Genomic DNA, 27,951 nt, shown 5'->3' on the forward strand with positions numbered 1-27,951 from the left:
ATGGAGCTCTGTGCTGCCGTCTCTGGCATGGTAAGGCCTGTCTCCCCAGATAAACACTGCAACAGGCGGCCTGCTGTGTGGACTGGCCACGGACCAGCAGGCCGCCTGTTTGCTGTGAGCTTTTTAATTATTTTCTTGACAGATACGTTTATAAACGTAGCTAGGCTATTGGGACCTACTGCATGTATGCCAACTACCCAATATAGAGAAAATCTCGCACACACACACACACACACACACACGCACACACACAGTACTCTCTTACACCCTTTACCACTGGCGAATCTTCGCACGCACATTCCCACCAACCAGGCCAAGGAAAATCTAGTTAGTATGACCCTACAGAAGGGCATCAAAGTGTCCACTGAGAAAACTAGTCCCTGAAGCATAGACGAAACGAGACAACAGACATATAGGCATTTAAATATCTGTGACACGGGTTATGAAAAACAGAGTTCCATTGCATAATGTGTAACGTTGTGTGTGAACACGTTTTCTTCATATACTGTACATGTACTGTATTTCTGAATTTCTTGATGTGAAGAAGCTCTCCTTTCCTTCTTGGTTCTTCTTTTGTTTTGTCATACATCACTGTTGCTCTAGGTCTCTTGTGTGTCTACTGTCTACAGGGCCTTATGGGAAATAGCTAGCAGTGTGTTGGACCGGGGAATCACAGAGGACCAGAAGGCATCTGTAATGTTCAGCCTGTCACTGACACTGCATACAGTAGACAGTATTTCTCTCATGAGACTCAGGTGCGGCCAGGAATAATATATAAACAGATGTTACAAACAGTATTGCAGAGGGATTGTATATGTTAAGTAGTTTCTACAATCTACACCACTGGCTTTGCTGTTATATTATAGATTACATCCATGCTCCGTCCATAACAGTTCAGTTCAGTATCATTGCTATTATGTTCATGGAGAACAGCAACAAAAATGCTTTCGAATTTCCTGACTCCAACTTGGTGGAACATTTTAAACTTGAAAACATATTACATGAGAACAAACAACATGACATCTCTGAGGTGAATTAATGTTGTTCTTGCACACCACCTGTCATATATGGAAACTTGTACACGTGTGTGGACATTGAGAGTCATTGGAACACATTACACCACCATTTAGACTATTATGCATTCTGCACCGCTTGAACTGTGATTTGTTTCATTTCTTATATTTGTTTTCATTTGTTTTGTGTGTGTCAGCACAATACACATTGTGGGTTTGTGTTTGTGCTTGTGTGGTAAGAAATTAACTTGGTCATGGTGGCCCGGCCTAGACTATAGCAGGCAGGAATAATTGTTGCTGAGCCAACTACAGCACTCTGGGAACAGTATAGTCATTTCGCTCCAGCAGGCCAGTTAATAGCTTTGGTGGATGCAGATTTTGGAAACCCATCAGTCAATTGGACCAAACAGATGAGCGGACAGCTCTCTACCATAACCACTGTATGCAAGGAAGCAGGAGAGAGGACTATATGGCACTGTGAACAACAGCATGCATACAGGCCATTCTGTCTCTGCATTGGGGAAGAGTGGGTGGGTATAGTGGGTGGACGGGAGGGAAATGAGGGGTGTCTATATCTATGTATCACAAATGTTGACATGAACAAGGACCCCACATGGGAGGGGATTTTTTTTTTTTAAACCCAAAATATTTATAAAAAAATTAAAATAGAATAACACTGTTTTCAGGAGTGCAAGGTATATTGCTGAAGCTTGGAACAGAAAGCAAAAAAGTAATAGTAGGCCTACGTGGGTACAACCTATATCCTAATGTGTTTAGTATTTTATTTATGTCAGTGGTTCCCAAAGTGGGGTCCGGGGACCCCCAGGGGTCCTTGAGGGAGTTCCAGGGGGTCCCCAGCTAAATGATAGTTTGGAACCAAATGGACACTGAGAGTGTACAAATGGAACCAAATGGACCCGTTAAGGTCTCAGGCTCTTAGGGTTAAATCATAACATTGATTTTACAATATAAATGTGGGGTCTCAGAGATAGAAATGCCATGAAATGGGGGTCCGTAGCCTAATGCATGTCAAACTGGGGGTTCTTGAAATTAAACGGGTTGAGAAGAGCCGTAAATATCTTCTCTTAAGGGGGTCTCTGGCATATCTTTTCAAATGGGGGTCCGCAGGCTAATTTGTGTCAATTTGGGGTCCTACAGTACATGAAAAGGTTTGGGAACCACTGGTTTATGTTCTTATTAAACAGAGATTTATCTAAGGTGTTCTTTGTTGGCTATTGCAACACTGATTCTGTCTGGCATCCAGTTTAAAAATGTCACAGTCCTGTCACACACAGTGGTGGAAAGTAACTCAGTATATTTACTTAAGTACTGTACTTAAGTACAAGCTGTGATTTCTGCATGTGGCAGGAATCATAATGGTGCTACTTTGCCTTGTAATGCAATGACCTTTGTGTAGTCCTTTGAGACACGTACTGTACGTCTCAGCTCGACTATTAGGCCACTTTGGTTTATTCAATTTTAATTAAAAGTTTTACTCAAATAACACATATATGTGGGCAATTATAATGCTATTGTGGAATTACATTTTTATTTTCACACTCATATTGCCATTTTAGCATTCTATAGCTCTATATAGTGCTGGGCATTATGAATTAGTATTCATGGTGTCTGCTATAGTGGATGAATTATTCATGCCCTGATTTAAGCTACTGCTGGGCTTAGTGTGGAGAGGAAATACTGCAGTAAAGTAAAAACATACCATATAAAGTACCAACAGTAAAAGCACTCAATATGCAGATTGTCCCGTTATATGATCATATAGCACTGACGAAGGTCTTAGGACCGAAACGTTTGCTTTTTAATTGCACTTTGAGCACAGAGCACTTTATGAGCATGATAAAATAAAATAAAAAATATTTTCTTAAGTCTCAGTCTAAGGAGTTTTACTTCTATTCTTTTTCTGTCAAAGTTTCCCTTATGTTATTGAGACTACCGTTACCGTAGTCAAGTTGGAAAAAAAGGACGAAAAAAGGCGCAACAATTTTCTCAGTGCTTCGTTGTTTTCAAATAGGAAAAGCATATTAGTTGAAAATAGAAGATCTATTGTACAAGCTCAGAATGCGTCGTATTGTGAGCTTGTAGATCGGCCATTTTCAAATGGCTGAAATTAGGGATGTCCTGATCAACTTTGCTCCCGGTCCGATTCTGATCATTTGATTTTAAGCATCTGCCAATAGATACCGATTTTTACAGATCCGATATTTATATTTTATATAGAACACGGTTATCCCATATCACAATAGTACAATATCCCAAATCACAGACAATTTCCAGTCTAATATCATGATATGGATATAATATTGATACTAGGGTAGGGATGTCATGTGGCATGTGTTTGGCTCCTGATCCAATTCCGATCATTTGAAAATGATGTGATCGGCCCTGATTTCCGATCACCCGATCCGATCGGGACATCCCTAGCCGAAATGTATAGGGTGGAGTGGTTACTTTTGTAATAATTAGGGATGCACCGAAAATTCGGCCACCAAAAATATTCGGCCGAAAAGGGCTAAAAGTTTATTTTCTGCCTATTCGGTTTCGGCTCAAATAGGCCGAAAAGATATCACCGAATAGTAGTAGTACTAGTGGTCCTAAAGTTGTGAATCGATATAATTCAACTAAACTGCGGGAAAAACACAGATGTACAAGCCCAAAGCGCTGTGCATTGCGACGGGTAGATAACTTGTAGATCTGCTACTTCCAGCGCAGGAAGGGCGCATGCTTATGACGCTCTTTGACTATGCATCAGCAGCCAGTGACGCTGCGACAGTCACAACACACGAGCAGCAGACGGGGTGCACGGACAGATCCTGCTGCGTTTACACGGGCAGACACAAAGACGAATGGGAATATCATTTGGAGCTTTAACAATGAATGATAGACTGTATCGTTGCGTCTGCCCGTGTTTAATGGTCAGGGTTTCCCCGTCCACAGCAGGCAGACCTGTCAAAACTATGCACTTCCAAAAAGTCAGAGACATGCCACCACCTACAGTATAAATTCAAACCCACCTCTAGAATATTGCTATCTCATTCCACTTGAATTAATTTTATTCCATAGTCCTAGTTTTTCTCTAATAAAGTTGTTTTTATTTGTTTTCTCATGTTCTCCTTGAAAAGTGTCTTTAAGTACTCAGAGAAGCATTATATAAATAATATTATTATCACTATTATTATTACTACTTGTTTTATTGCCTATGCTTATGTAGAAAAGAAAGCTCACTGCTCAGGTCAAATAGGCCTACTCAGGTCAAAACCTAACTATTATTCATTAAAATATGTTTTGTGGGTGGTGTCAGGTGGTATTGTCATTTGGTTCACTGAAGTTTCATGTCTTCTGTCATGTCTGTCATTATTTTACCATCTTACTGCACCCTAGCTCCTGCTAAATAAAAAGCTTTAGAATTATTCCCTGAAATGCATCGTTGAGATAATGTCTCTTTAGACCACTTCAGCGTTTTTGTTATTCTATGTGTTTACATCTGGGTGTCTGTGTATATAAATAGTAAATACACCTTCAGACATCTGTTGCTGGCACAGCGCTGTTGGTTCCTTGTGTTGGGTGAAAGCCTGACAGAGCTTCAATGTGTCAGTGGGGACTCATTAACTGAATAAATCATGTGTCACCATTTCATTGTCCAACAAAAGTTCCATGTAACAAATGAGTGGCAACTAAACAAAGGACCAAATGATCCCACCCAAACAATCCACTAGGCTAAAGATGGATTCAAGTGTGTATGTGGCCAACCATAGGACAATCAATTAAAGGACCACTTCACCACTTTTCAACCTATCTTCATATAATAGGTCCTCACTAATAAAATGATAAAATGGCACAAGGGCTGTGGGCAGTTCAGATTAGAAACCTGTCCACCAGTGACATCATCATTAGGCAGATATTTTTTTAAACAAATTTTTGTTATTTTTATTATCGTGAGAACGATAGCTTCCATTTTCACATTGCAACTTTTCAGGACTAGAAAGCCTGCAGTTTCTATTGGTTTGGATTCCCCATTGATGATATCACTGCATGGTGCCCACAGCCCTCCTATGAGACACAGACTTGAGATGAAAAAAATTGTGCCATTTTATCATGATTATTAGTGAGGACCTATTATATGAAGATAGGTTGAAAAGTGGTGAAGTGGTCCTTCAAGAGAGAGGGCTGGATTTACTAGATATATAAGATACTTGAACAGCCCGCCCATCTGACCTTTACCAGTACCATAAAGAAAGGCTATAGCCATCGATGGTGCTCATGAGCAGTCCTTAACCACACCAATAAACGTAGTAACGGTGCCTAACTTTAATTAAAAACCTATTAATCCACACCAAACCCATGCCTAACCCTAGCCAGCTGCAAGCCAGTCCAAAAACATGGCACTGATATTGATGGTTCAAAATCCACAACGTTATGAAAGAAATGGAGGCAAGGACAGCCATGATAGAAGGAAATGGCAGAGGGTCAGAGGCAAGTCATTTAATTAATTTTCTGAAATGGAAGTGTGTGTAGTGTCTTGTAAAGTGCACAGTGATGAGGTTTAAAGATGTTAAATGCACATTGGGATTGAGTTGATAAGTTAAATGTCACTCGTCAATCACATCCCAGTGTCTTGTTGGTTGAGGTCTGTATGATTTATGGTTGACATTTCCCTGCACACTGAATTTGACTTTTACTCGAGGCCAAGAAACTCATTTCTGATGAGACGTCAACCCTATTCAAGCACTGAACTTGAAGAGGCAGCTTCCACCAGCGATGTGGAATGTAAAGCTCTTATTGTGGGTTTAGCCAGAGGTTATTTAATAGTAGCCTACTCACGAGGAGAAGAGAGGAATTATTGGAAGTGGTGGAAAAAAGTACTCGGATTTTTTTTTTTACTTAAGTAGTCAATATTGAAATACTCTAGAAAGTACGGAAATTCTACATTTACTTGACTAAAGTAATGTATTGGCTTCAAAAGAACCAAAAGTACTCCCATTTAATGTTTTCAAATCACCAGTAACAACCACGTTCAGTTATAGCTAAAAGCCTGGGAACTGTTGTGACTCAATACGTGTGGTGACTGAATAAAATAATAAATGGTCAAACTTACAACTGGAATGGACCTGGATTCATTGCGTGCGCGTCATACAAGCGTCTATTTACTCTCATGTTTAGCTCCTCGCGTCGGCCTTTAAACCGCCGCAACAAAATGTATAATAAACTTTAGAAAAAAGCAGATCTACAAACTCACAATGTGCCGTGATGCATTGTATTGTGAGCTTGTAGATCGTCAATTTTAAAATGGGCGAAATGTATATACCAATAGGGCACTAAGGGCAGAAGTGGTTAATGTATTTGTATTTTTACTATTTGTGTTTTGTAATAATAATCCAAATCTACGAAGTAACTAAAGTTTTCAAATAAGTGTAGTGGAGTAAAATAACAATATTTGTCTGAGATGTAGTGGAGTAGAAGAGAAAGTACTGAAAATTGGAAATACTTGAGTAAAAAAATAATCTAAATTGTACTCAAGTACAGTACTTGAGTAACTGTACTTCGTTACTTTGCACCACTGATTATTGGGCATCTCTGACATTTTCCATGATCTGGGAATGTTGGAATGACATTGCTGATACAGACAATCATGACTGGAGAGGATAAATTACTCAATACAACATCACATTGCTAATGCAGATAATCCCAACTGCAGAGGATCAATTATTCCCAGTGATTCTCAATGTGGGATCGGCAATAGGCTATTAGTTGAACCAATTTAAACCAAGCCAATCTACAAGCTTGTGTCGTGACATGTTGTGAGCTTGTAAATCTGTAATAAAAAAAACACATCTTGTATGTGGGTCAGCCAAATCGCAGCAAATTAAAATACATACATCAATCTGGGGGGTCCTTGACATGAAAACATTTGAGGACTGCTGAATTTTACTGATCATTCTTGATGCAGAGTATAAACAATTTGGAGGCGATCAATCATTTTGATCATTCCCAACATCACGTACTGATGCAGCGAATCTGACTGGAGGGGATCAATTAGTCTCTCACAACCCTCTCACTCACTTAACAGACTTAGTTAGGCCTACTGCTTGTGACGTAACGTTCCGCCAGAGGGAATCGAACTAGCAACTGCTTCTGGCGGAATGCTCCATCTGATAAGCTTTATTATTGATATCAAACCGGATCGCTGATTTCTATTTTTTCATTATTATTTTGGCTTGGCCTTTTCTTCTTTAGCGATCCTCGACTGGGTTGCGCAACCACGCTGCCGTCAACCGACCGGACGCTGACAGGCTGACTAAAAAGCTGAATAACTCCTAATCTACGGAGCTCTCCATGGTTTGGATCTTTCTAGAGCAAGGATGGCTATATTTTAGCTCGCCAGCATTGACGTTATTTATTTAGCATTAAGATGGAAGCCCAAAACAGGATATGGGTCCTGCGTGTGCAGCCCTTAAATCGCCTTGGCAGTCTGAGGTTGGCTGTGCGTCCAGCAGGTGGCAGTATATGAGTTAAGAGATTCTTTATATTGTACCTCTGGTGTTTTCTATTTTTCCTCTTCTCCTCAATGAATGTTAATGATGCAGTCAAAGCTACGTATCAGAACTCTCTCTCTCTCGCTCTCTAAGCAGGGAGGTCGTGGCAAAGTAAATAGTAGATGAATTACATTCTCCTCATCTAGCCTGGCTTCTTTCTTTGGTCAAGACAAAGCTCTCTTATTACTCAGTCGTCCGCAGGCGCAGTGTCCTTGAGCAAACACAGAATACATTAACTGGGGTCCCTGGGTTGTTTATTAGGTCTCACTTCAACTGAATGCGTGTGTGTGTGTGTGTGTGTGTGTGTGTGTGTGTGTGTGTGTGTGTGTGTGTGTGTGCGAGCGAGAGAGATACTGTATACCCACCCGGAGGGACTATCTGTCACTCACGATTCAGTTCATCTGTCACGGTTCATTTCATCTGTCTAGTCAATCTTCCCTCTAGTGTCCAATGCACAGAAATGCATTCATTTTACAGATGAATCGAAACACTCATTTGTAATTCATGTAAAGTGCAATTGTACCCTGAAAAGCAACTGAAAAGACAATTCAGTCTTTTCAGTAGTCAGAGAGTGCACACTGAGTGTAGTATATTATTACACCAGCCACACGCTTATAAAGGTGAGTGGCACTGTGAAATGAGTGTTACGAGTCCCAGCATTTCACTTAAACGAAAAAGGTTGACATGCTTCAGATTAATAACAGGTTTGTAGGCATTGGAGCAGCAGGGAGAGAGGAGATTGAGATTGTATAAAAGGATGGAGGGGGGAGAGAGAGAGAGAGTTGAATTTAACAAATTTAATATTAAGTATTATGAAGAGCTTGTGAGTTGTGACTAAATAATAAGTACATTTGATCCAATGGAACACGTGGTCAGTAACAGTTTAGGACATGCACCTTTTATGTAACCTGACGCTGCCAGATCCAAAAAGCTTGCTACACAAATTTGTTTCACAGCTTATTGGGATCTGGGATCGCGGAAGCAAATTCGATGACGGGGCTGTTCCTTTTTTTCAAGATACATGGTAGATGATTGGATGGGAGCGTCTGTCTATCACCGTGTGGGCGTGCAAACACAACCAATCATATTGACGTGTCTATATAGCTTCACATCCGGTTTCGCACATAGCTCACGCTGATTGGTTCGGTACGAAGCAGATCTGACTCAGGGCTCAACTCCGTCAGAGATCCCAGATGAGTGTTGTGTTGGGGAATATGTTTCCCCAATACCGCCCTCATCTGGCAGCGTCAGGTTACCTTTTATGCCCATCAGTGACGATTTGCCGAGTTTGCCGATTTCAATTCAGGCAGACATTCCTATCCTGCGCTACTAACGGGTGCAAGATCGTAATAGGCAGAGTAAGCACGAGCTGTCTAGAGCATGAGCCGGCCATACAGGTCTGCCCATTTTCTACTCTGTGGCCTTTGGTTCTTTGAGATGAGATTCTGGTCAGTCCGTTTCATATTACTAGCCCCTCCCTCTCTCTCTCTATCGACTAATTGGACCTTGGATGAGGATCATGGCGTCTCTGTGGTGCTCCCGCGGCTCAGACTGAATTAAAATGGAGGAAGGGAGAAAGTGAAAAGTTCAGTGCTTCTGACGTGCACTCATTAATTGGTGAGCATGTGAGGTCAACCCTGTCTCCCAAGCCTAACGTTCTGTATTAACGTTTCCGACAACATTACATTATCAAGTAATGTTTTTCTCAGTGAAAACGTTGGGGCAAAATGTGCTGGGCTGGATTCATACCATCTCCATAATGCTTTCCTCTCAGGTTGTGACCGACATGGGAATGTTCCAGAGTGAGGGAAGTGATGCTAATGAATCTGCAGTGTTTCTGATGCATGACGATTATGGGATGCAGAAACTGACGCAGCGACGCTGAGTGTGCAGAATTGATGGTTTGGTTAAGTACCCAGTGGTGGAAAGTAAAATTTACTTAAGTATTGTACTTACTGTAAGTAAGTACTTTTACTTCTACTCCACTACATCTCAGAGGAAAATATTGTAGGCCTACTCCACTACTATTATTTGGAAACTTTAGTTACTTTGTAGATTTTGATTATTATTACAAAACACACTAACCACTTTAGCCCCATATATATTCCGGCCATTTGAAAATAGCAGATCTACAAGCTCACAATGCATTGCGATGCGAGGCATTGTGAGCTTAATCGGCTATTTTCAAAAGATTGTTGATACATTGTAAAACGGGACATTCTGCACAATGAGAACTTCTACTACAGTACTTTTTATCTTTATCCCACGATTTTGTAACCCATTTTTCACCCCTGTGTCAATGATCTAATGTGATCCTGGGCTCTACACACCCTCCGTCAACCTAGTCCCCATATATGGGGGACATGGGGAGTGCAACGACTTGAACTCATGCTCTTTCCGGCACCCCAGAGCTTCTATATTGAAGGAATCCCGGCATCGATTGTGTTAAAATGGACTTTGAAAGTTTGAAGTTACAATGGGAAGGGGACGGGGCAGCTAAAATCAATATCAAATATCTAAAACTGAATCAACTTAAAAACTGCCTGAGTAGATGATAAAATGACCAAAAGTTTTTGTTTAAGTTGTCAAAAAATTACTTTTTCCACACTGCTTAAAAAACCCTTGACCAGGGTCCCCCAGGGGTCTGTAGTTCCCCCCCGCCTTTTTCCTAAAAAAATACCAATCTACAAGCTTCTAGGATCTTGTTAATCTACAGTTTTTTGCCAAATGTTCACCTATTATAGCATCCCCCCCAAACAACGTGTGTCTCGGCTAAGTATTCTGTGCTGTTCATTGCTATCTGCTGAGAGCGTCCGAGTCTGATAGACACCGCTGTCAGCCGTGTGTTAATGTTTAGGCCTATTGTAAGCGATGCTTATGCACATTTGCTGCCAGGTAACATGAACAAATAGCAGCGCCCACTGTCTTGTCCTCATGGACTGCTTGTCCTTTCCGCAGAGAGGACTTAATTGTGGCATTATAAAGGGAACAATCATTTTCTCTTTCATTATCCTTGTGACTGTATTGATGGTATATTGTATCTGGTTTGAGTCGACTCAATTGACCTTGTGGCTGTGACTGATGGCGAGAAGCCCTTGCTGGTGACAGGGGTTTAGCTATAGAGGTTAAGAAAGAGCCTTTATTATTATTATTATATGCTCTGTATGAAAGCCATTATCATCAATATTCATGTTACTGGGGAAACTCTCCAGATAGACCATGCTAGGCTTATATTAGATTCAATCTAATTATCAGAATGCATTCATTGCCCCAGACTCACACATATTATCAATCTCTGCTCCTGATGAACAGGTCGGTGCCTTAATTGGTTATATTTGGTCCTCCCTCGCCGTGTGTGTGTAATTTATGTTATGCCCAAAACCCATGTGTGATTGATTCAGAATTTAACCTCTTTGTGCTTGCATGGTGCCTACCTTGCTCTGACATTATCTGCCATTTAACTATCAAAGTTGGGACACGAAGGACAGGAGTTGGACATGCACTAACTTGCACTAAATAGGGCCCCTATAGAGCGTTGCAGTCCCGCCCCCTCGAGAGACCCGGAAAAGAAATCCCGTTCATTTTCCTCATAGACTCATAGAAAGTATTTATTTAAAGACGTTTACGCCGTGGACAAAGCCAACTCTTGTCGTGATAAATCATGACAACAAACACAATTTTAGAATTAGAAAGTAGAAAAAAACGGCAGGTTACAACACTTTTTTTGTTGTTTTTCTTCTTTGTAATTATTTGTTTGGTCCAAAATATTGTGTGTGTTGTCATGATTTGTCACGACAAGAGTTGGCTTCATACGACGCTTAAAAGGTCTTTAAATAAATACGTTTTGAAATGTCTATACACACACACACACAGGAGGGGCTAGCGCTCATCAAAACTTTTAGCATTTTATCATGAGTGGGAACCAATTATATGAAGACTAGACCTGTGCCCGTCGGCCACCGCCCTACTTATTACCCAACAAATTAACAATGCAAGTTGGGAACCTGTAGTATGCAATACATATTGTCATAGCAACCGTCTGTCTGAGTCACATAATATGGAGATCTCTGTATCAGTCTGTCTGCCTGTGTCTGAAGAGTGCATTTGACTGTGAAAAGTGGACTGGTTAAGTAATAAAGTTCTGGACAACCGTGTGTCCGACTGACTCAAAGCTGGGCACTGCACTCCCTGTGGGGGTGTGTCATGGGTGGAAACTGTTACTTTTCAGGATTAAAATTTTAAAGTAGCTAAAGTGGCCTGGGCCCTGGCTCAGCACCCCATTTCGAGCTTGTGGACATGCTACTTTTTAGGCTTTTGAACAAAACAACAAAAAACACAACAAGTTAGAATATGGAGATTTCTGCAAGACAGCAACGATATGTTTCATTGCTCTGCTGACTCTGTCCGTGAAGCACCAGCAGCTCCATGGAGGTATACAGGAGGACACATTAAAGAGGAACTCTTTAAAGAGTTTCTCCTCCTGTTCCGCAGACCAACAGAACCGTGGCTCATCAGACAAGTCAGACTTGGTACTGGTGCTACCATATTTCACTCCTGGATGATACCAAATACCACCGCATGCACTTTAAACTGAGCATAACCTTTAAATATAATTTGTTACTGCCTCTTAGATCCTCTAGCTTGAATTTACAAAAGGAAACTGCAAACTCACACATAGGATAATTTAAGTGACAGAGTCACCGAGAGCCACATACAGTACTGTACACAATGTACGGTATACCTGTCACAACTCACCACCTTCATCAGCAGAAACAAAACAACATACAAACTGTAGATTTACCTCAGCATTCAATTCCAGAGCCAGAAACAGTCACTGAACATGTTTCATTGCCACCCAGTCATTGGGTCCCAAAATGACAGCAATAGCTTGAATCACATAATCACACACCGCATACAACACAAGCAGAAGCAGCAAAAAAAAGGGGCCAAAACAAAGAACAAGGAAAACAAGGAAAGGTTCCTACCTTGATCAGTTGTGTAATATAAGTGATGCACGATCAAACTCCTGGAAGCTCCTGGTGTCAATTGCAGTGACCAACCGACCTCATTCTCCTGGCTGCCAACTTCTCACTCCCAATTGGTAGCCACTAGCCACACATCCCATACAGATGGTGTAGCAGAGCTGACTGTAGCACATCAGTGGTCAGGGACTTGGCTTCAGGGTCCAGCACTCACAGCCGAATAGGAGAGAAGAAAGTTTTCTTGGCAAATACCACAAGGCAAACCTTATTGGCACACTCCGACACAACTCTGGTCAGGACAGGAGCACTGTGCCTTCTCTACATGGTCAAGCAGTTGCCATCTGTAATGAATAATCTAGCCTAAATCTAGGTCTGTTAACAGTAGTGAAGCCAAGTTCTTCCTCCGCTCCACCGACAGTCCAGGACTATAATGAAGAGGAATTTAGGAAGAGGGTGTGGGCTCCTGCAACACCCCTGCCACATTGTCAAACTCTGCAATGTTGTCATCTTTGGTCATCACCGTGGCTCCTGTAGGAAAGAAAGAAAGAAAAAAAGATTTCGCACCAGAAGATTTCGCCATTCATTTTTCCATAGACATTTCAAAAAGTATTTAAATACCTTTTAAAGCCTCGGACAGAGCCAACTCAAATCATGACAAACACATTTTTTTTGGGCCGGACAAATTAGAAAGAAGAAAAAATTAAGAAAATAAGTGTTGTAGTAGTGTTGTTTTCTTCCTTCTAATGATTTGTTCGGCCCAAAAAATTGTGTTTATTGTCACGATTTGTCATCATCCGAGTTGGCTTTGTCAGAGGCTTAAACGGTCTTTAAATAAATACTTTCTGAAACGTCTAAGGGAAAATTAATTGGAAATTCGCTTCCGGTGCCCTCGAAGGGGGCGGGACTGCGACACTATCCTCTCTGTTTATTGAAGTATTAGGATTTAGTAGTATTTTAACTTGCTTCCAACATACTATCAGGTCTGACTACAAAATCTACATTGTGCAGGGGGATGTAGTCTATAGGTGTATATGTGAAGATTTCTCAAAACTTAGTATTTTTACATTTGATGTTTTATGCATAGAGTAATTGTTATATAAACGTATACCGGTATACAAAACGTTTATCTCCATATTTCAATGTTATTTTTTATTTTCATAAATTATTGCCCCACTTTGTCATACAACAGTGTCTCAGAAAAGTAGCAAAAGAAGAAAACAGCCTATGAGCTTGTAAATCTGTTATTTCTGCTACATAATGTGCACACGTGTGTGCGCACACACACACACACACACACACACACTTTATAGGCAGTTAAGCTCTAGTACAGTACAGTATAGTTTAATGTCATTATCAATCAATGCTATGTTCCAAGCAGAGCTGAGCTAAGAGCTAAGCTAACTCACCTGTCCAGTCCTGCACCAATCAGTTGGAAAGAAAACTCCCAAGCAGTTTGTCATGATGATGATATAGTATAGTGTTGTCTCTTTCAACTGACACAAATGTGTTTTAACTGTTAGCAGTATGTTTAACTCCCTGACAATAGGCCTATACTGACAGTGACAACTATTGTCAACTTCCATGATGAATGCTACATACATAGGGAGGGAGTGTCTGGAAAATAACCTACATTGACACACACTCTCTAGGGAGTGTCTGACAATAATTATTTATAATAAATAACAACTAAGAGAAATACTTTGTTTTAACTGAGCAAAGTTTGTTCAATTCTAGGAAACAAAGAAAGTAAAATAAAATAGTCAAAAGTAAAATAAATAAATAAATAAATAAATAAATAAATAAATAAATAAATAAATAAATAAATAAATAAATAAATAAATAAATAAATAAATAAATAAATAAATAAATAAATAAATAAATAAATAAATAAAAATAAAATAGTCAAAAGTCAAAGTCAAATAAGACATACACTATATAAATAATCCATTAACTTTGGGGGTGCTTGACATGTAAAAGGTTTAAGAAACACTTGATTAATAAGTCTGTTGTCCTAAACTGTGTAGCCTATAGTCAGCGGCTTTGGTGCCCAAATGCTGATTATCAACACAGATCTGCTTTCCCATACTCGTGGGTGAGTGGAGAGTGGAGAGTTCTCTTATGTGGCCCGTACCAAAGATACTACTGTATGATCCCTTCAGCAGTAATATTGTTGGCTATCATCTTTTCTTTGTTGTATATAGTGGCCAGCTCTCTTGGGAGACAAATTTATTGTGAGTATTTGTTGTGATTCTGCCATTTCCCCCCCTTTCCAGAAATGACATAAAAAAACAATTGGAAGCAGTACAGCACCGACCATGACGGATTACCTGAGAGGTGCATCATGACACTGCATCTCACAATGGCAATGTGCCAGTGTCCACTGAGCATGCATTTTGCCCATTGTGACCTGAGGCCCATGATATGTTGACCCCGATCTCACAATATTTGGTTGGGATCCCCAGAAGCAATGATTTGAGTTTTTAAAAATTGCTTTAAGCTTGTATATCTGCTATTTTAGCTAAAATGACACATGCTTTCCCAGTTGTAATTCATTAAAACAACAGCTGGCTAACAGAACCTTTGATAATGGAGAAAAACCACATTTAGTTATTGACTTCATTTTGAATGTTATTGGCCACGCATGCAAATGAATGCATGGTTGCATTTCAGTGGGGATTTTATTACAGTGTTTATTAGAAATGACCTTTATTGCATGAGGGACATTCACTCTATATGAGGAATCTCCATAGCGTTTAATACGTTTAATAGCGTTTTATTATGTATATCATTCTGGATACGCAGGGTTTAACCATACATCTTTCCTTACACTAAGGTACATCGACCAGTTCCCCTGTAGTGAAAATGGAGCAAGATCCAGCAGGACAAAAGACTCACCATCTCTGGTTTACTTCCTGTATCTGTGTGAAGTATAACTTTTAGGAGACCAGAACCAGGTTAATTGGATTACAATGGAAGAGTGAACTTGAACGCAGCTTCTGAACCATTATTTAGCTCCATGCTCACTGAACTAAATATTGGACTCGAACGTCTCAAGCCACACAAGATTTCCAAGATTTTCATACAATTCTTCTTTTCAGAGGACGTCCCTCAGTGAATGAGAATGACTCTTTTTCGCCTGGAAATCATGAAAGCCTTCTTTTTGTCTGTCCCCAAGACATCTTTAGAATTTCCCTCATTGCTAATAGAGTATTCATAAGATGGACTACTGGTAACTTGGTAATTTTGCTTTAAAAGGGTATGTGTCACTGTGTGACTCATTATGGAAATTTGGTTTAAACATGGTCACTCACTCTCACAGACCCAAGTACATGTACTACAATTCCGAGGCCCCGAGTCCAAGCCACTGCTTTCTTCTAACTAACTAACTCTAATTTGGAGGAGGTCTAAAGGCCTCAGTGTTAGGGCTCAAAGGAAGTCGTGTATTTTTCTGTTTAGTGCACAGAGCAGAGTCTGTTGCATTGCATACATACCATTGTTGACAGATTCTGCAAGAGAAAGAAGAAACCCTGGTCTATGAAAACCTAAACAATCATATATTAATAATATATTAATATAAACAATAATATTATTTAAAAGCAACATTACAGGAAAAACAAGCCCAAAGTTGCTTATTATAAGTGAACATGGCAACACTGAAACATACATGATTTTTTTTTTCTGTTGTTGTCCAGAATCTGTTTAGTTGCCTTTTTTCCTCTCCTTGAACAATGGAAAGCAGTCAGCATTTACAGGGAAGTGATACATCATCAGTATAGCATTTCAAAAGAAAAGCAAAACCACTTTCCCTGGAACTCTTTAAATTGGTCTGTGTCTATATATTTCGACCACTGAAATCCATCTGTGAGATTGAGACCATAAAATGCTACATTTTGAAATCACAATTATAAACGTTATGAAGGAAAATAATTGAAATATAGCGCTCAACACACAGTAGCACTCAACATGCTGCATAACTAACCAATCAGCGAACTGGGACAATAGGACATTTACAGTTACCGAATATATACTGTGTGTGATGGTACTTCCTCTCAGGCTGCAAGTAAACAAATTGTTGTCATGTATTACGGAGTGTACCTCCTCAAACAAAACCCTCACCACCAATCAATTTAATGCATTTAAATTATGCTTACAGGGTCCTTCCATCTGTTCAGCGCTTCAGTTTGGAAGTATGCTTGTGATTTCATGGTGTACAGATGGCTGTGCTGTAGGGAAGGGCCGTCCCCTGGGGTTCTATAAACTTGTAGGGTTTTAGGTGACATGATTTTCTGTGGAGGCCGATGCTCTGGAGACAGACACTGACAACAGCTGACTTGACATCATGGCATTGAATGCCGCGATTACATGGGAAGGGGGGGTAATTGGATTCACAAATCAGCTGACAGATCCTGGTTTATGGTGACACTGAGCTTCAAGGGTCGTACGTCAAGCCCTGGTGGGGGGGGGGGGGGGGGGGGGGGGGGGGGGGTTGAGATGTGATGGGGAGCTGGAGAAAGTGGGATAGGGGATCATAGAAACTGTTTTAATCTTTAGAAAACAACACTTGGGTGCACGGTGGCACAGTTGGTACTGCTGTCGCCTCACAGCTAGAAGGTCCTGGGTTCGATTCCCGCTCGGGACGCTGTGGGTGCTGGCGGCGTGTTTCCTCCTCCACGTCATCAGTGCCCATACCCGAAGGCGGGGTTGGCGAAAGGGCCCTTCTGTGTGGAGTTTGCATGTACTCCCTGTGTCCCCTAGGGTAGGTACCCTCACAAAAAACATGCAGTAATCCTGGTCACTAAACTGCTTCCCCCTGGCCAGCCGGGGTGCCTGATGGAGGGGAAAGGAACTGGTTGGAATAACGTGTTCCTTCCACGCGCTACGTCCAACCAGGGAAACTCCCCCTGTCAGGTGTAAAGGAGCAACTTGGACACTCAGGCATGAAGGAAGCATGAGTTCAAGTCCGTTGCTCTCCCCTTGTCCCCCATATATGGGGACTAGGTTGGTGGAGGGTGTGTAGAGCCCAGGATCACATTAGATGATATTTGACACAGGGGTGAAAAATGGGTTACAAAATCGTGGGATAAAAAATATATATAAAAAAAATAAAACACTTCGGCAACCATAGGCTATCTTTACATAATTAAAACCTTTGTGTCAAGCCCTAGATTAAGCAATAACAAAAAAGCATGGCATACATCACATACATAAAAAGTAGTTATCATGAAACATGGGTAAGCTAAGAGCGTAACAGTGGAGTATCTATATAATGAAACTATATATATATATAAACTATGCATACTATACTATATTATACTATAATGTACTATAAAGTGCTATGACTACCGGTACATAAAATGCAATTATAGTGCTGTCTACGTAACATGCTATAAGTCTGTATATAAAATGCTATCTAAGTGTACATAAAGTGCTATCTAAGGGGCTATAGGGCAAGTCCTACGGGGCATGATGGAGTCTGAAAAGGTGGGTTTTCAGACTACGGCGGAAGATTGTGAGTGAGGCTGCAGTTCTGATTGCAATGGGAAGTGCATTCCATAGTTTTGGAGCCAGAAGGGAGAAGAGTTTGGGACGTGTGGAGTGTTGTCCCGGCGTTTTTAGTGAAGGTACTTCCAGCTTCCCTGCGTTGGCTGATCTGAGTGCGCGGGAGGGTTTGTAGGGTTCGATGTGAGGTATCGTCTCCGTACGGTCAGAAAGAAGTTGTTATCCAGCCCTACAGTATGAACACATAAAAGGACATGTATATAATCTACAGTTCAAGAGTTATAGGCCAAAACCTGAAGCAAAATGTTATAGCACCACCATGAGGCTGATTCGAAACATTTCGTATAGAGGTTCTTCCTTGACCTACTGGGAGTGTGTGAGCAAAGCTTCACACTGATGGGTCGCCGGTCCTGAATATATAATAGGAATAAAAGTAAAAATGTAGCCTAGTTCTTTTTTGACTGTGATGAACAGCTATTGGAGTCTGTCTCCTTTTGGCTCTCTTCTAATCTTCTTCTACGACCTGATAATGAATGGTGTTGTTGTGACAGAGGAGCCGGTGGTCCTTAATGGAGTGGATGCATTTGTTTACACAACTTCCTCCTTGCTCTGCTCTGCAGTGTCAAATTATAAAGCCTTCTCTCTGCTGTTAATTCCGCCCACATAAATGAATTAGAATAGAGCTGAAACTCCTGTAGGGGCATTCATTATTATGCTATTCCTAAAGTCTTTGATCAAAATGTATGCGGTTATGTAATGATCCATCCACCAGCTGTCTAAAAAGCCGGAATGACGTCGGGCATCAGCTTCTTCTGTCCGCGGCTGTGCGCTAAGGTGTGCCTGTTCTGTAATCAATCAGGTGTGTTTGGAAGAATGTGTTACCATTGTTTTGGCTTGGCATCTATTGGTATGCCCATATGCTGACCACGGATATGCTCTAAAAGTAGGAACAAATTGGGATTCTGAGTGGTAGAAGTTTGGGGACTCCAATCTTGGCTAGGACATAACATGTACAGATTGCAGCTTTGTCTTTTAAGTATAAGTCATATGAGACTTTGCTATCACTAATCTCTGGCAGGCCGAAAACATGTGCACGCACGCATGCACACGCGCGCGCCGCACGCACGCACACATACGCATGCATGCAAGCACACACACACACACACACACACACACACACACACACACACACACACGCACACACACAGAGTTGTAAACGCATGCATGCACAAATGTGTTTGTGAGGCCTTGGCTAATCTCACAAATACTAAACATTTCCAAAGTCCAGCCTGGGGCCAATCGTGGAAATGAGGGCAGATTTTATATGGCCCGCCATTGCCATGCAACTACAGTATTTATGGCCCGCCTGTTAAGGTTAACGTAATTATGGACGTAACCTCCTTGCTCATTCATGTTTTCATTTCCGTTCATTCTCAGGCCTTTAAGTTCAATCTAAAAAAAAGTTTACTCAACAAACCTGTGAACATGTATGTCTAATGCACTTTGACAGCGTAACTTGAAAGCAATACTGCACTTTATGTACAAGTTACCTTAGTTACAAATCTATATTGCCCTATAAAAATGCTGCTAAACGATATAGTAGTAGTATAGAATAGATGCACTTTACACCTTTGTACATTGTTCTTATATATGTATGTTTTTTTGCTTTGTTTCCTAATGTAATGTATTCCACTGTCTTGTGGTCTGTTTTGTTTTTATGTTTTGTGTGGGGAGTCCCCTGGGGACTGCAGTAAATTATCGTCTTTGCTAAATCCAGTGTATTTATGTTGCATTCAGATGCAATGTCCATAATTATGCAGGCAGTATCCCGTCTAAATAAACAAATAAAGTAAAAGTGATCCGAAGAATTAGGAATTGCGCAATATAATTTGTAAATGTATGCCGTGTTCCTGTTGTACTCATCCTCAAGAAGTGAAAGAATGGCTGTATTATTACTGATACAATTGATATCGCACTGATATCTGTTGTAAAGTGATGCATTACAACTACTGTACTACAGTATGAGTTTGTTATGGTCCAAAAAGTTGACAGGAGATTTTCACCTTCGATGAAAGTTTGCTAACGCAGACCATAGCAGTTGAGACAAATAAACATATCCAAAGTCCAAACTAATTATCCATAATGTATAAATCATAAATAAGGGGTCAGGGCAGATAGGCCTTTTTGGGGAGGGATCAGAATATACTTATTCATCTCAAATGCTATTGTGCATGTGCTGCCGTTAGGAATTGCTGCCGTTGGAATCCCATTGTCTTGCCTTTAAGGCAATTCTATTCAACATGTTGTATTTCTGTTTAGAGTATCAAAGTTTGTGAATACTTTATTGTGAAGATGTGTACCATTGCTTTTATTTTGAAAACTCTATTTAATGAGTCACTTCCTGTTAGCACCAGCATAGAGAAGGCAGACCTGCTCAGAGCTTGAAACTCATCTTACCCACTTGGCTTGGGAGCATTTTAGATGCAATGTCGTAAGTTGTGCTGGTGAATCCAGTTATTGTAACTTTCTGTGATATGTTTTGTGAATGTTTATTTGTAAGTTTGGAATTCTAAACAATGTTTGCTGCTGTCTGCAGAGCAGTGCAAGTGTATTTCATCTTGCTAATTACACTGCAGTGTGTATGTGGTTTAGCCACAGTGATTTTGCTAATTGCCTGGGTGTGCAATGCTGTCAATTTAGAACAGACACTGAATGTTTGTATTGTTTTATTATTTTACAGTTGTTACCATCAAGTCATCAAAGAAGTATGCAAGTAAACTGTAAATTCCAACCTTGATTCTGTCTTCATTGGCTGTGGTTTAGCTTGGTGTTAATTGACAGTCCATACACTGCTTGAGAACACTACACCCATTATTCTTCACATCATTCTTAGGGTGGCTACCATTTTACAAGACTTTTAAATTCCCAGTTCCTGTTCCCAGTCTGGTATAAAACATTCACACAAGGCATTAACCAACACCCTTAAGCCTTCACCCCCATTGCCCTGTGTCTTTTCATGCAAGTCGTCTCTGCCGGGTGGAAACATCATTATGTCCAACGTTTTTCAGGACCAAATTCAAATGTAGCAAAAATCTACATGCTGCGTAATTCAAGTTTGTAGATCTACTACTTTTGATGCTTTTATGTGACGCTGTAGTATGATCAAGTAGGCCGGGTGTTGATTTATGATAAAAACACAAAGTTTGAATATGGCAAAGTGCACATAATGCCAAAACATAATGTCATCACATGCACCACACCCCGGCTCCACTGTGCACCCCTTTCCAGTTTGAAGTGATTTGACTCACTGAATTCACCCGATTGTTTTTGTTTTCTTTCTGGTGGATAATTGTTTAATCCCCATCAGGTGTGTTACTGAGGTGTTTGGCCTGCCTGCAATCCACACATAATGCATCCCATGTTCTAATTAATCCGCTAACTGACAGGATTAACAGGCACCCCTCAATCAGATCTCCAGGCACCAATCAGCCAACTATACACGTACTCTCTGATAAGAACAATAAAGCGCTTAGTTTCAATATCAAATGACACTGATCATCCCCTAGTATTGCTACTTCAAAGTCATGCCATCTGGGTGAAGGGATGGTTTTCTGTGTGTAGTGGAGACCTCATTAATACAGTGTCTTGGTGTTGTGTCGTATGATGTTTTGTGCTATTTGGTTATGTGTCTCATTTTTGAGTTGTGCAATCACTCCTATAGACAGCTATGTGTTTCCTGGGTCTGTCTGTCTGTCCAAGCACGAAAAAAGCATTATAGCGTGTTCACCCGCAAGTGTCACTGTTGCACAGCCTAACACACAGACAGACACACACAGGCCAGGGAGGAGGGCCAGTACAGTACAGTACAGTACCACTCACTTCAGACTGGTCTGATTTTTGTTATTGTTTTTGAACAGACTGTGGAGACTAATATCCCTTTGGGGAAAATAAAGATTCTTATTATAACTACACAGCAAGCTTCCACAGGCTGCTCCCCGCCCTATAACAGATGTTCCTGTGCAGATGCTGACTCTAAAGAGTCTCTTTAATAAAGAGTCATGCACAGCAGAATGTGCAACTTCTATGTGACTAGGAATCTACAAGTGACAAGCATAACATGCATTTCAATACTCTGAACTTAAACATATGGGTCACCCATTCCCTCAGGACCCCCATGTTGACCATAAGGATGACGATAAACAACGTGAAAACTGGACGAATAAAAGGGAGTACATTCTCTCTATGATAGGATATGCCGTTGGCATTGGCAACGTCTGGCGTTTCCCCTATCTGGCTTACAAGAATGGCGGGGGTGAGTGTTCATCCCTATTTGTTCTATGTTCCCTGGGTTCTATGTTCCCCACTTACCTACCTTAGGGTAAGGCTTAGGTATAAGATATATATTTTTTTTCTTTTTGTAGGAACCTGAACCTAATTTGTTCCCTGCACCCCTTTCAAACCTCATTGTGACTGGCAGGTGCCTTTCTCATCCCCTATACTGTGATGTTGGTGGTGGCTGGTATTCCTCTATACTTCCTGGAGAGTGCCATTGGACAGTTCTGCAGTCAAGGCCCCATAAACATCTGGAGTGCAGTGCCATTATTCCAAGGTGGGCGTGCACACACACACACACACACACACACACACACACACACACTCACACTCTCTCACACACACACACACACACACACACACACACACACACACTCACACAATCACACACTCACACACTCACACACTAACCACTTTCCATTTCTTTCTCTGCTCTAGGTGTTGGAGTTGCCGAGGTTCTGGTGACCGCACTAGTGTCTATTTATTACAACGTGATCATAGCCTACAGCCTGTACTACATGTTTGCTTCATTCCAGTATCCTCTTCCGTGGAGTGAGTGCTTCAGCTCCTGGGCTGATGCCTTCTGCGGTACCGCACCTATAGGTTCGACTCAACTCTCATCATTTAGAACCCATTACGAGCTGAAATGACGCACTGTGAGCTTGTCTGCTAGAGTTTTCTGAAAAAAATATGTTGCTATATCTATATCAACCCTGTCTAACCCCAGCCTCAGTGTTCAACACTGATAGATATCAACATATCAACTTTTTTTTTAAAATGTTGTCTGTTTTAATGGACCCCTGGGACCCGATATTGATTGATTCATATCTATAGCTAAAATCTAAAATCACACAGATGATCCACGGTTTTAACAGGTTAGAAGTCCGGGTATAAAACATTTACAGTAGGTTGCAGCTTTGACTAAAAACTTTCAGGTTTACAATTATTCTAGCACGGTCCAATATTTTTTCTGCAGAAATTATGCCTTCACAAGAACGTTTTAAATGCATGCCTTTGTGTTTTTGTTGTGTGTACTTGATCAGAATCTGCTGTAACCTTGCTGTTGATCGCCTTTTTTCTATTCTTTTTTTTTAGATGTGTGCAATATGACTGGTCAGCCAGTGACCAACGGCACTCTGGAAAATAGCACCTGTCCAGCAGAGAGCATTGGCAGCATTCCAGCTCAGAGTCCCAGCGAGCAATACTGGGAGTAAGAAAAACCCTAACCCCATTACATGCAAGAAAGATACAGACAGTACGCCTATATATTCGCTGAGTATTGTCAATTTGTCCATTTGTAATTCTGGGAGTATACAAATATAACCAAATGGACCCCTACCTCCACTCTTAAGTACATAAAAATTGGCTTCAAAGTCATGCAAAATAAGCTGTAGTTTTGATGAGGGTGTAGCATAGAGCCATAGAAGACTGGTGTAGTTATTATGACATCCAGACTCTGATGACAATGTCATCAAACATCAGTGAAGGTCACCATAGTGTCATCAGTCAAGATGTTTACCTGCTCCCAGAAAAACTGCTCCCCTCAGGAAATGCCCAAAACAGGGCATTGCCTGTTTACAGCTCTTTAAATGAACACTGACTGACTAAGGATTGTGCTGTGCACCCTTTATGACAATAACAGTTAAGTCTCGCTCTCGCTCTCGCTCTCTCTCTCTCTCTCTCTCTCTCTCTCTCTCTCTCTCTCTCTCTCTCTCTCTCTCTCTCTCTCTCTCTCTCTCGCCTAAGTCGCGTAACCCTGCAACGATCCAGTGGTCTTGATGACACCGGGCCCATAGTCTGGCACCTGGCCCTCTGTCTGCTACTGGGTTGGATCCTGATCGCAGCAAGTCTCTTCAAAGGCATCAAGTCATCAGGCAAAGTATACAGCACATCTGCTATCTATCTGAGAAATAAGCATGCTGCGTCCTGTGAAAACGGGCCTGAAAGAAGCGACTAACACATGAGCACGTTAAACCTTTATACATCGGCTATTTGAAAATAGCTGATCTACATGCTCAGAGCACGTTGCTTGTAGACAACAAAAATCTTGGGGGGGGGAAATGTAGATTTGTTTTATATTTTTGAAACATTTTAACAACGTAAATCTGGTACGGGGGTCCCTAGCTGGCACAAAATGTTTTCAGATGGGGATATGCGGAAAATTACTTCCTTGACATGAAAATGTTTGAGAACCACTGGTTTAAACAACATTTAGGAAGCAAGCCCAAATATGCAAAGTTACACTTTAGAAACAACATTATAGATCTGTAAGCAAACTCATAATTGTCCAATTCCACACAGTCTGTGAGTTTGACGTGTGGAGTGAATACAGGTGGATAACCATGTGCTGCTGAGCTGCTGAGTTTATTAATTTGCTCATTGCAAGTATACCTTCCTTGTGCTGGAAACCTGAAAATGTATATTAAAAAAATTATGTAGGTCAATAACGTTGCAGGCTTTTGCACATTTCTCTTAAATTTGCCAGGCAGTGCAAAGTGCGTTTGGAACCTCTGTGCTAGTCTTTGCTGAGAGAACATCCATCACTTCACTGTATACATGTGCTTCTCCTCTCCACCACCAGGTGGTGTACTTCACAGCCACGTTTCCTTATGTGGTGCTGCTCATCCTGCTGATCAGAGGCGTGGCACTAGAGGGCGCCAGAGATGGGATCGAGTACTACATTGGTTCTCAGTCCAACATGACAAAACTTGGTGAAGCAGAGGTGATATAGGGCTGCAAATAGCCTTGTTCAAAAGTTGTCACCATGAAAATAGCGTTTAAAACTGCTATCTATTTGTATTGAAGGTGTGGAAAGATGCAGCGACCCAGATCTTCTACTCTCTGTCCATTGCATGGGGTGGAATCACAGCCCTGTCCTCCTACAATAAGTTCCATAACAACGTGTTTCAGGACACTCTGGTTGTAACCCTCACCAACTGTGGCAAGTACTATACTACTATACTAATAAAGAGCATGCCTATGTAGCAATATGGGCAGTATGTGGAATATGCTGTCCACCATGGCTGAGGGAAGTAGGGGTGCTGGGGGGTCCACTACAGTATGCTATGCTACGGCAGGGGTCTTCAATGTTTTTCAGGCCAAAGACCCCTTAGCTGAGAGAGAGATGACACAAGGGCCCCCACTGGCCCACTGTACCAAACTGTGTAGCAGATTAAACTTTTGCATTATTTCCAAAATGGTCTTCCTCAAGGAGGTATGAAATAGCCAATCGAATGTAGCAGATCATTACAAGTTATCCAAGGTGGTCATTTTGTCAGTAAAGAATGTTGGTAATAATAACGCCTGATTGTTTTTGTGTTTCATCTCCTCCAAGGAACCAGTGTGTTTGCAGGCTTTGCCATCTTTTCTATTTTGGGCCACATGGCTCACGTCTCTGGGAAGCATGTTTCTGAGGTTGCCCAAGCAGGTGAGTGAAATGTGGGGGGGGAAATGAAATCTTGTCTTCTCGGGGGTCCCTGGCACAAACACGCAGCCAAATACATATCGTTTTGGGAGTCCTTGGCATGAAAACATTTAGAGAACTATACTAATTTCGAATGCATTTTGTAGAATCGGCCTCAGGTCTTAATGGGTTAAAATGATGTCCTCATTCCAGCTGTATTTGTGTGCAGGATTTGGTCTGACATTCATTGCCGTACCAGAGGCTCTGGTCCATTTACCCATCTCTCCCCTGTGGTCCTTTCTCTTCTTCTTCATGCTGTTGACTCTCGGTCTGGACTCCCAGTTTGCCGGGATTGGTGAGTTTCACATTTGGCCAATGCATGGCTTCAGGTGGACATTTAGCCATCAGAAGTCATTGATCCATCCTTGTCTTTAGTGTGTAGAGAAGAGCAGTGGGTCCCAAACATTAGCTTGAGACCCAAACAATAAGTGTGATCTCTCCAGGAGACTCCTTCCGGGTGCTTCAAACACCAGTGAGCAACTTCCATTGAAATGAATAGTTGGGTAGCAGCTGTCCGCTCTCTAGGTTTATATAACTCTGTGGAAACAGTGGACTAGAGTCATTATGAATTGCTTCCTGTCGTCAGAGGTCATCGGAACCTGCCTGCAAGATGCCTACCCGGAATTCTTCAGATCCAGGCGCCCCCTAGTGACTGTGGTGACCTGTACTGTTCTCTTCTTTCTCGGCCTGCCATGTGTCACAAGGGTTAGTCCGTTTATAAGTGCCATTTTATGTCTCCCCATATATTGTCATTTTACCTAATACCATATACATTGTGCTGTTCACCTTTACCTTTTGTGTGCTTGTGTGTGCGTGTGACAGGCAGGAATATACTGGGTGACGATCATGGACAGTTTTATCGCTACCTGGGTTCTTCTAGTGGCTGGCCTCTTGGAGATCATTGGCTTCTTCTACATATATGGTACTGTTCATGTGAACAGAGGTTGAAGAGATGTATAATAAAAAAGGTGTGAGTGGAGGTTGCACTCAGTGTGTGTTTGTGTGTGTGTGCGTGCGTGTGTCCGTGTCCGTGCGTTATGCTGTCCAGGTGGTAACCGTTTGATTGAAGACATAGAAATGATGATAGGGAAGAAGAGCTTCTGGTTCTGGCTGTGGTGGAGAGCTTGCTGGTTTGTCATCACCCCCGGCATCATCCTGGTGAGTAGAGTACATGTAGTATGTCTCTAGTCCCTTTATATTACTGTGTCGTTGTCTGGCAAAACCTTTTGTATTTGTGCCCTACTACTACTACAGCCTCACACAAAAGCATCTGTACATCTTTAGATTTTTGGACATTTTCCACCCAATGTTTTTAGTTGCATTCTATTATACCACAGCACCACAAAATAACTTATCATAGTGCATTATCCCTTATTTAAGTGTCATTGTACTGTAGCACAATTTGTCCTTCCTGACGGAGGTCCTCAGGGATTGAAGCAAAGACTGAGGGCTGTATTTTGCGTGTCTTAAGTACCAGGTCCCGAGTCTCTAAGAGCATGATGGTCTTAGCATGACATCTGTCTGTTAATGCTGCTCTCTTTTTTCTGATCTGTCCACAGGCCATCCTGATTTGGTCTCTGTCACCGTTCGTTCCTCCTACCTATGGAGACGTGGAGTTCCCAGCCTGGGGCCTGGCGCTAGGCTGGTGCATGGCTCTGTTCTGCATCATCTGGATTCCCATCGTCGCCATCTATAAACTGCTCAAAGCAGAGGGCAGCCTGTGGAAGGTGAGTTGTGTCGTTGGTGATTGTTTCTGTGCAAAATGTAATTATACAAAAGGGATGTACTGCAGTGGTTCTCAAAGTGGATGTCTGAGGACCCCCATGGGGGGGCAAAATGTGTTTAATATAGCGTCACAATCATTTTAACCACTTTATACTTTGGCTATTCACAAATAGCAGACATACAAGCTGATAGCGTATCACTTCGTGCCGCACTTGTAGGTCTGCTATTTTTTAGATATGTGTGCCAGTGTTCCCTGACCTCCAACCTGTGTCGCCCTGCTCCCACAGCGGGTGAAGTTTTTGTGCTCTCCGTCTGACGACTGGCATCCCTACCTGGACGTCCATCGCGGTGAACGCTACCAGAAGTACAGCCTACTAACGCAGTAG

At 41.5% G+C, this 27,951-nt stretch overlaps 1 protein-coding gene across 1 annotated transcript; it reads left to right on the forward strand.

Annotated features, from left to right (window-relative positions):
* Positions 1-27,951, forward strand: LOC308322230 (sodium- and chloride-dependent neutral and basic amino acid transporter B(0+)-like; the record flags this gene model as incomplete). Its single annotated transcript, XM_080773423.1, has 15 exons — positions 1-30; positions 22,213-22,357; positions 22,523-22,654; positions 22,816-22,980; positions 23,473-23,587; positions 24,124-24,256; positions 24,959-25,099; positions 25,183-25,322; positions 25,719-25,804; positions 26,010-26,135; positions 26,427-26,545; positions 26,663-26,762; positions 26,889-26,998; positions 27,400-27,567; positions 27,853-27,951. The coding sequence occupies 15 exons, from the start codon at positions 1-3 to the stop codon at positions 27,949-27,951; spliced, it is 1,809 nt and encodes a 602-aa protein (XP_080629549.1).

Source organism: Protomyctophum bolini (assembly GCF_963924005.1).
Source record: "Protomyctophum bolini genome assembly, chromosome: 10".
NCBI lineage: Eukaryota > Metazoa > Chordata > Actinopteri > Myctophiformes > Myctophidae > Protomyctophum > Protomyctophum bolini.